Genomic DNA, 10,454 nt, shown 5'->3' on the forward strand with positions numbered 1-10,454 from the left:
AGAGTTTCCCTCGATTTCTCTGGGATCCTATCATCAGATCCTGGTTTCCTTATCATAATACTACACCAGGGATAACTCCTTTCCAACAAAAAAAGAATTATCTAAATCTTTTCATAAACGACGAAGTTATCCTCGAACATACATTAATATATATATACGATTGAATTGAGTAACCTCCTCCTTTTTTGAAGTCGGCTAAAAAATACTTCATCCAAACCGACGGCGAATCATTTTAACTCTCTCTTCTACTAATCCTTCACGATTTACTAAAAATACCGAGCTCAGCTCGGTCACCCAGGTACTATAATTTAGATGATGTGGGGGTATTCAACAGAATCTTGGCTTCACCAACTTCTGAAGAGGCTAGAAACGTTTATAAATTAGTCCTAATTTATCTAAAGAGACGTTGTTGATTTAGTTAAGAACGTTAGAGGTGACTTAGTCACTATGTGACAAAACCTCCTGTTTTTTTAAAGAATAAAAAAATTCTGACCAGTGTTGATGAGATTGGCGAGGACTTTAATGACTATTTCCATTCCGTTATCATTTTTTTAACTATGCTCTGATAATTTAATATGTGACTTAAGCAGTTCGACCTACGGTATATAGAATTGTAACACGTTAACACTCACAAAGGTACAAGGCTAGATGGAATTCATCCTCTACAAATAATATCCAATTCCGCAAAAGAACTTGCAACACCTAAACATTTATCTTTCGTTTCTCTGTTCTGAGACATTTCCCAGTTTATGGAAAAAAAATCCTTATAAACTCATAACCCTAAGCAGCTGTGTTTCTGCAAACTGCGCTAACGGGTTAGGGAAATTTATTTTAATGAATTTATAAAATATTTTATACATGTTAACAACATTAAACCGCTTTACAAAAAAAAAGGATAATTAACGCTATCTTTGTATTTATAATTGTGTTAAAGATATTAATCCGGTTTTAAATATTCTGCGATAACGATGAAACTGTTGGGAGTATAAAAGAATGCATTCGATTAACTTGCTGCACCTGAATTTCAGCGACGATAGACGCATCTGCTAAGTTTTATTTATGCTTACTGAAAAATAGTTAAGTGCTTATTATTTTGTGTAATTTGTTATAAATTAATCCAATTTATAAAGCATATTTTAACTGAGGTAGGGCACAGCAGGAATTTCCTGCTCAAAATATGGAGCAGCCCGACTAGGGTAGTACCTCGACCTTACAGAAGATCACGACAAAATAATACTGTTTTAAAGCAGTATTGTGTTCCTGTTGGTGAGTAAGGTGACCAGAGCTCCTGGGGGGATTGGGGATTGGGTCGGCAACGCGCTTGCGTGCTCCTGGTGTTGCAGGCGTCTATAACCTATGGTAATTGCTTACCATCAGGTGAGCCGTACGCTTGTTTGCCGACCTAGTGACATAAAAAAAAGCAATGTGTCTCGGCATCTAAAAATACATTTACTTATTTAATTTAAGTAATTTATAATTTTAAATCGAAGCATTTGTTTTCATTTAGTTGTTATTTATTACTTAATACATTATATATTAAAATTATATTCTATATTTCTGCTCATATTCGTATTTCTTTTCATATAGTTTACTACCTATTTATTACTTGTCGATGTAATTGAGTCGGTTTTTTTCGTTTGTATACCTATTCGTCTAATGTTATGCATATTTCAGTGTAATTTATTCGTATTTTTCCTCTCCTAAATGGCGTGGAAGACGTAACTCTTTATTGATACGAAGACGCACATTGTATACTCTTCTTTTGAAATTTTAATAATAAACTTAAGTTATTAAATCATTGAATTAATGTGTAAAATTAATAAAAAACAATACAACATTAATAATTGTATACGTATTTCCAGATCAATGGAATCTATTGTGCCGCTATAAAAATTTGGGTGAGAATTGCGGTGTCTGTGTCGCACCTACGGACAGCAAGATCGCAATATTCAGAGCATTATAAAGACGGTGCTTGGCTTTGAGGGAGTTGATAAAACACTTCTACATAACAGGTGTATTGTGGTTCAAGATGTTAGTGTTGATGGTGTCTATGTCTCTGATGGCGCTTGCGGCAGCCTCGGACGTGAAAGATCCGGCTGCGCAACAGATCGTATTATTTAAAGAAAGAAATCCAGTAAGTTATGCAACCTTTGAAATTATTTCTCGTGGTGACAATAGTATTAATCGTTTTTAACCCTGGCAGATCGAGTTTATATAAGTGATGAATTGCAATTTAGAGTTAACTGTTTATTTTGTGGTTACGGCAGATAAGAATATAGCGTAAGAGTATGTGTCGTAAGAGGTGACTAAGGGATTACACAGTTCAGTTACCACCTTGAAACTTTAAAAGCCGACCGATAGCAGGATAATCATCCAACTGCTGACTTTTGGTTAAAAAACTTTATCCTCAAAAAGAATACAATTTTCACTTAAATGCGAACATTAAATTAAATTTACTACTAAAATCATAAAGCGATGTGCGACGACACAAAGCAACAATCGCAAAAGATACAGAAAATAATATTTCTTTAGAGTTTATCTGTGAATACTTTCTACTGTTGTTAACTTGGCTTTGAAATTTGTAAGAAGGGAAAGCGTGACGATTATAATAATTACCGTCCCATCACTATTTTGTCATGTGTAGATAAAATTATAGAAAGGTACCTAGGGGATAAAATAAATAAATATTTAGCTCAACATTCAATCATTAATAATAAACAATATGGTTTTCAAAAAAATAAAAGCACCACCGAACTACTAAGAAAATTTACTAATGAAGTTAATACGCATTTAGACAAAAAACTTCACGTGCTCGTTCTGCTCGTAGATTTTAGCAAAGCCTTTGATGTATTAAATTACAATATCTTATTCGATAAACTTTCGCGGGGTGGTATACAGGGTCCTTTACTGAAACTATTAAAAAATTATCATCATAACAGAAAAACCACAGTAAGCTTATCTAAACAATGGAGTAACTTAATACCAACCACACGGGGCACAGCACAGGGTTCAATTATTGGCCCCACTGAGTACTTGTTATACGTAAACGACATGGTTAATATAATAAAGGAGGGCACTGTATACCAGTTCGCGGACGACACGTGTTTAGTGGTAGCTCAAAAAACAGTTAAACATGCCCAGGAAAAATTACAACATAATTTTAATCAATTATGTAAATGGGCACACGATGTGGGTCTGATAATAAACGCACATAAAACGAAGATGATACACATTCACTCGTCACACAACCAGACAGACATCAGACCTACCATCGTGGCTCACAGCCACTCTTGTTTGCACTCCTCATGCAGTCTAAATTGTTCGTGTGAAAATATTGAACAAGTGAAAACACATATGTACATAGGCTTAATAATCGATGACAGATTTACTTGGGGCCCGCATATAGATCACGTGTGCACAAAATTAAGATCCTTATTAAGCAAACTAAGTATACTCAAAGCCAAATTACCATACCAGACACTGCGGCTCCTATACGTGGCCTTGGCTGACTCGGTTATCGATTACGGTGTCAGTAGTTACGGTAGATCCTGCAGATCAAACTTGGAAAATATTTACAATTTACAGTTAAGATTATTAAAAACAATTGTACCTAAACGCATACTTAATAATTATAAGAACAACTATAGTCAGCTCTTTCGTCATTGTAATGTTATGAATATATATGATAAAGTTAAATTTTCTGTTCTAACCCAAATTAATAATACAACCTTGTTAAATGAAAAACTAAGACCTATAGCTTACGTAAACTTGATTCAAACCTTAAATATCACCTACCAAAAACTAACAATAAGTATGGAAAGAGAACTGACGACTACTTAATACCCGAATATATTAACGAACTGCCCAGAGAACTGCAAGAAATGTATAAGAGTACCACGAAAACCAAATCACGTTTAAAAAAATATTTTTTACAAAAATAAACTGAATTAACTGAGTGACTCCCTGTACCCAGATAAACCCGCGAGGTTTTCGTGGTACTTAAATTTCAAATTAAAATGTATTTGTTATGTATTGGCCAATAAATTGAAAAAAAAAAAAAAAAAAAAAAAAAAAAAAAAAAAAAAACACAGGCCGAAGACGGTTAGCAGCGTTTTCGGTGCGACAAAACCAGCCCTGTGATCACCAAACCGCCTGCCCAGCGTGGTGACTATGGGCAACACACATCGGTTCATGCCATTTTTGGCGCGAACATGTGTGACTGGAGTGATGATGATGGTGGTGATGTGTTTCATTTGGTACACTTACGTTAATTTATACTGTTAGGTTAGTTAGGTTAGTTTAGTTAAAATATATTTATACTAGCTGTGCCCGCGGCTTCGCCCGCGTTGAAATTAGTGTGTCACAAAGTTTTGCCCGCAAACTTCCAGTGAAACTCTCATCAAAATCGGCTTAGCCGCTCCGTAAACCTTCCTCTTGCCAATGGTGGTGCCCTCTATAATGGTGAAACCGCATGAAAATCCGTTCAGTAAATTTTGAGCGAATCGATCACATACACTTTTGGGGACTTTGTACACTAACTGTTGCCCGCGATTACGTCCTCGTGGTTATGAAGATATGTATTACTATTAAGATGTTTAACGCAAATTATTTTTTTATTTCAGTCACTTGAAATGCTTATCAAACTGAGTAACTTTTTAAAAGGCACAATTTAGTATAATTTAATAGTTATTTTTATAAAACCTCTCTATACACCACATGTTTGGTTTCATTTTCAAGCTGTATATGTTTCATACAAACTATCAACCCCAATTAAACCCCCTTAGCAATGGAATATCGTAAAATCGGTTCTTAGCGGACGTCTGCTAACTATAATGTACATCCCTGCCAAACTTTATCTTTGTCCAACCTGGATGGATAGACCATCCAGCGGTTTTTGAGTTCTCGCGATGAGTGAGTCCGTGACCTTTCTCTTTTATATATATATAGAGTACGATGCATTATTTGGACACCTCCTCACCATCTATAGAGCATATATTTTAAATTTCAAATCTCTTACTTCAAAAACATAAGACTTTCATACAAACTTCCGACCCTCGTTTTATCCCCTTAGGAGTCGGTATTCGTAAAATCAGTTCTTAGCGGATGTTAACGTCCCATAAGGAACCTACCTGCCAAATTTCAAGTTTGTAGCTGTTATAGTTTCGGAGGTTTCGTGATAAGTGTGTCAACCTACCATCCCCAGTTTTAACTCCAAAAGAGAGTTGATTTCTAAAGATACATTATTTGGTCACCTTTCTCCCATCTATAGAGCATATATTTTAAATTTCAAGTCTCTTACTTCAAACAGATGGGACTTACACACAAACTTTCAACCCCCGTTTAACCCCTTTAAGGGTCGAATTTTGTAAAATCCGTTCTTAGCGGATGTCTACGCTCTATAAGGAGCCTTCCTGCCAAATTTCGAGTTTGTAGCCATTATAGTTTCGGAGATTTCGCGATGAGTGAGTCAGCCTACCATCCCCCGTTTTAACCCCAAAAGGGAGTTAATTTCTAATGATACATTATTTCGACACCTTTTCACCATCTATAGAGCTTACATTTTAAATTTCAAGTCTCTTACTTCAAAGACATAGGACTTTTATACAAACTTCCAACCCCTGTTTTACCCCCTTAGGGGTTGAGTTTCGTAAAATCCGTTCTTAGCGGATGCCTAGGTCTTATAAGGAACCTACCTGCCAAATTTTAAGTTTGTAGGTGTAATAGTTTCGGAGATTTCGTGATGAGTGAGTGACCTTTCGCTTTTATATATATTATAGACTAGCTGACCCGGCCACGCGTTGCTGTGGCTAAAGTTTTTGTTATATTACATTATAGTAAACAATCTAAGAGGAACAATAAGAGAACATCAATCAGTCCTTGAATTATACGGTATTTCGCTCACTACAAAATAAATTTAATTAATTTTATAGCGTCAACAACACGTGGTAATTATGCTGTTAAAATGTAGCTTATATGACACGTTCGTAGATTTACCACAGCAGCGCCATCTATTGATTACTTACTCAACCCAGTCGAAAGGTATCGACATCTGTTAGAATCGTTTGGAGTTAAGAGATAATTGTGACTGTCAAATAATAACAGACAAATAATTAGCAATAAATTAAAATTGCGACTATAATTTGAGATTTAAACTATCCTATCTCTCAAGTTGGATCGAACTGCACATGGTGTGCGAATTTTATTATAATCGGTTAAGTGATTTAGGAGTCCATTGAGGACAAACATTGTGACACGAGATTTATATATATTAAGATTACGATGCATTATTTGGACACCTCCTCACCATCTATAGAGCATACATTTTAAATTTCAAGTCTTTTACTTCAAAAACATAAGACTTTCATTCAAACTTCCGACCCCCGTTTTATCCCTTTAGGGGTCGATTTTCGTAAAATTAGTTCTTAGCGGATGTTTACACCCCATAAGGAACCTACCTGCCAAATTTCAAGTTTGTACCTGTTATAGTTTCGGAGGTTTCGTGATGAGTGAGTCAACCTACCATCCCCCGTTTTAACTCCAAAAGAGAGTTGATTTCTATAGATACATTATTGGGTCACCTTTCTACTATCTATAGAGCATACATTTTAAATTTCAAGTCTCTCACTTCAAAAACATAGGACTTTCATACAAACTTCCAACCCCCGTTTTAGCCCTTTAAGGGTCGAGTTTCATAAAATCAACTCTTAGCAAATATTTACGCCCTATAAGGAACCTACTTGCCAAATTTCAAGTTTGTAGCTGTTATAGTTTCGAAGATTTTGTAATGAGGGAGTCAACCTACCATTCCCCATTTTAACCCCAAAAAGGAGTTGATTTCTAAAGATACATTATTTGGACACCTTCTCACTATCTAAAGAAAGTACATTTTAAATTTCAAGTCTCTTACTTCAAAAACATAGAACTTTCATACAAACTTCCAACCCCCGTTTTACCCCCTTAGGGGTCGAATTTCGTAAAACCCATTCTTAGCGAATGTTTACGCCTTAAAAGGAGCCTATCTGCCAAATTTCAAGTTTGTAGGTGTTGTAGTTTCGGAGATTTCGTGATGAGTGAGTAAACCTACCATCCCCCGTTTTAACCCCAAAAGGGAGTTGATTTCTAAAGACATATTATTTGGACATCTTCTCATCATCTATAAGGCACACATTTCAAATTTCAAGTCTCTTACTTCAAAAACATGGGACTTTCACACAAACTTCCAACCCCCGTTTTACCCCCTTAGGGGTCGAGTTTCGTAAAATCCGTTCTTAGCGAATGTCTACAACCTATAAGGAGCCTACCTGCTAAATTTCAAGTTTGTAGCTATTATAGTTTCGGAGATTTCACGATGAGTGAGTCAGCGTACCATCCCCCGTTTTAACCCCAAAAGGGGGTTGATTTCTAAAGATATGTTATTTGGACACCTTTTCACCATCTATAGAGCTTACATTTTAAATTTCAAGTCTCTTACTTCAAAAACATAGGACTTTCATACAAACTTCCATCCCCCGTTTTACCCCCTTAGGGGGTGAGTTTCGTAAAATCCGTTCTTAGCGGATGCTTACGTCTTATAAGGAACCTACTTGCCAAATTTCAAGTTTGTAGGTGTTATAGTTTCGGAGATTTCGTGATGAGTGAGTGACCTTTCGCTTTTATATATATTATAGATTACGTTCTTATATGCTTACTTTTAATTACAAGTACCTGGGTGACCGAGCTCAGCTCGGTATTTTTAGTAAATCGTGAAGGATTAGTAGAAGAGAGAGTTAAAATGATTCGCTGCCGGTTTGGATGTCCGGCCGGTTTGGAAGTCTTTTGTAACCGACTTCAAGAAAGGAGGAGGTTACTCAATTCGACCGTATATAAGTATATATATTTTTAATGTATCTTCGGGGATAACTTCGTTTTTTATAAAAAGATTTTGATATTTTTTTTTTGTTGATAAGTAGATATCCCTGGTGTACCATGATAATGGTACCATGATAAGGAAACCAGGATCTGATGATGTGATCCCAGAGAAATTGAGGGAAACTCTCGAAAATCCGCATAACTTTTTACTTGTTATACCGATTTGATGATTTTTAACTTAATTGATAGTCAATGTTTATCATGTGGTCACATTTCAACGAGATCTGATTACAACTTTTGGAGTTATCTTTGATAATGCGTATTTCATGACTATTTTTTCGTTTTTTCGTTCGTGTGTGTCGTGTAACAAAGGCAAAGTATAAAATAAAAATAAAAAATGACGATAAATTAAAAATTCATACAAATTACACAATTACAAGATTGACAGTAATTGGTTCTCAAAAACTGATAGGCGCTCCAACAAATCGTGTTTTTTTTGAAATCATATTTAAGTACGAATTACATATTTATAAAATATGAATAATATTTTTTTTACCGACAATAATAAAAATATAAATAAAAATATCGAGTGCAATTAGAAAAAAAAGGAAAAAAACAATTGATCAGGGACATGGGGGTTTGAACCATGATCTTTTCGGTTGATCCTGACCGGGTGATTTCCCACCGAGCTATTACAACTTTATTGACAGTTGCGAAATTTAGCTTTGTATTCTAACGATATTGTAGCTATTTTTTCAGTCCCTAAAAACAGGTATAAAACGAGCTCTTTTAAAAACGAATCCTAGCTAGATGGATTTATCTTCCCCGAAACCTATATACTAAATTTTATGAAAATCGTTGGAGCCGTTTCCGAAATTCAGATTCTATATATATGTATAAATAGAATTGCTCGTTTAATAGTATAAGATTTCAATATAATTTTTATTTTTTTAGACTCCTATTGGTATCATAACAACAAGCGCTGGAGCGCCTGTTGAAAAAAGCGAGGCTTTGAATACGTTAAATTCCAGACTCCTTTTTAATGAATATTTTATGGATACTATGACTCATATTGTTCGTGAAAGAATTCCTGAACGGGTGGTTCATGCAAAAGCAGGTGGAGCGTTTGGTTATTTTGAAGTAACTCATGACATTACAAGCATCTGCAAAGCTAAATTATTTAGTGAAATAGGCAAGAAAACACCAGTAGCGGCAAGATTTTCACCAGCTGTTGTAGAAAGAGGTGGCAGCGATACATCACGCGACGCTAGAGGTTTCGCTATAAAGTTTTACACTGAAGATGGAAACTTCGATGTTGTCGGATTTAACACTCCTATGTATGTGTACAATGATCCTCGTCTATTTGCTACATTTGTTCGAGCGCAAAAGAAAAATCCAGCTACTAACCTTTTCGACGCTAACACAATGTGGGACTTTTTAACACTGCAACCTGAAAGCTTACACATGTTCTTATTAGTTTTCGGCGATCGCGGTATACCAGATGGCTATCGTCATATGCCTGGATTCGGGATTCATACTTACCAAGTTGAAAATGAGCAGGGAGACATACATTTTGTAAGATTTCATTTTACACCTGATGCTGGGATCAAAAATTTAAGAACTGAAGAGGCTTTGAAAATTGGCGCGGAAGATCCTGATTATAATACCAGAGATTTGTATAGAGCTATCGCTAACGGAGACTTTCCGAGTTGGACTCTTGGTATTCAAGTGTTAACAATTGACGACATTAAGAATACTGACTTCGATGTGTTTGATGTCACAAACACGATTCCTTTAGACGAATTTCCCTTGCATCCCGTGGGTAAATTTGTTTTAAATAAAAACGCAGTAAATTACTTTGCACAAATAGAACAGCTCGCCTTCAGTCCAGCTAATTTAGTCCCTGGTATTCTTGGAGGACCAGACAAAATTTTTGAGGCACGGCGTTTAGCTTACCGAGACGCCCAATATTACCGTTTGGGGGCCAATTTCAACAGAATACCTGTGAACTGTCCGTTTAGAACAAAAACTTTTACATATAACAGAGATGGCCACTCTCCGGTAGGAGATAATGAAAAAGATATCCCAAACTACTTTCCCAATACGTTCAATGGTCCTGTTCCTTATATCGATAAGAATAGGTCGAATTTAATAAAAATTGTAGAACATACACCAAACAATGTCAAACAAGCAACTGAGGTGTACGTGAATGAAATGACAACTGACGAAAGAAGTAGACTGGTGGAAAACGTGTTGAACAGCTTAGCATCGGCTACTACATCTTTACAGGAAAGAGCAGTAAAATTATTTTCAATTATTCATCCCGACCTAGGTTACCAAATAGAGCAGGGCCTAAAAAGGAACACTACGGAAAGCAACGTTTAGGTATATTAGTTATAACGCCTATCATCAGGAACTTCTCCATAAGTTCACTGTTTATACTTTTATATGAATAAGATTGAAAAGTAGATTTTTTTATAATTTACCAATGAAGCTTGTTTTTTAATCAACGGTTGTTTTTCTTCATAAAATTATAAAAAGTAATTGTGATTCAAGTGACAAAAATTAATTTATTTACGTTTAGATGCAGTTGTTTATTGCTAGTA

General features: G+C 35.5%; 1 protein-coding gene across 1 annotated transcript; it reads left to right on the forward strand.

The window, feature by feature from the left end:
- The first annotated feature begins 2,029 nt into the window (after positions 1–2,029).
- On the forward strand, positions 2,030–10,233 carry LOC123654487 (catalase-like). Its single transcript, XM_045590387.1, has 2 exons — positions 2,030–2,134; positions 8,803–10,233. Exons 1-2 carry the CDS (start codon positions 2,030–2,032, stop codon positions 10,231–10,233), a joined length of 1,536 nt encoding a protein of 511 aa, XP_045446343.1.
- The last annotated feature ends 221 nt before the right edge of the window (positions 10,234–10,454 follow it).

Source organism: Melitaea cinxia, chromosome 6, assembly GCF_905220565.1.
Source record: "Melitaea cinxia chromosome 6, ilMelCinx1.1, whole genome shotgun sequence".
In the NCBI taxonomy this organism is placed as follows: Eukaryota; Metazoa; Arthropoda; class Insecta; order Lepidoptera; family Nymphalidae; genus Melitaea; species Melitaea cinxia.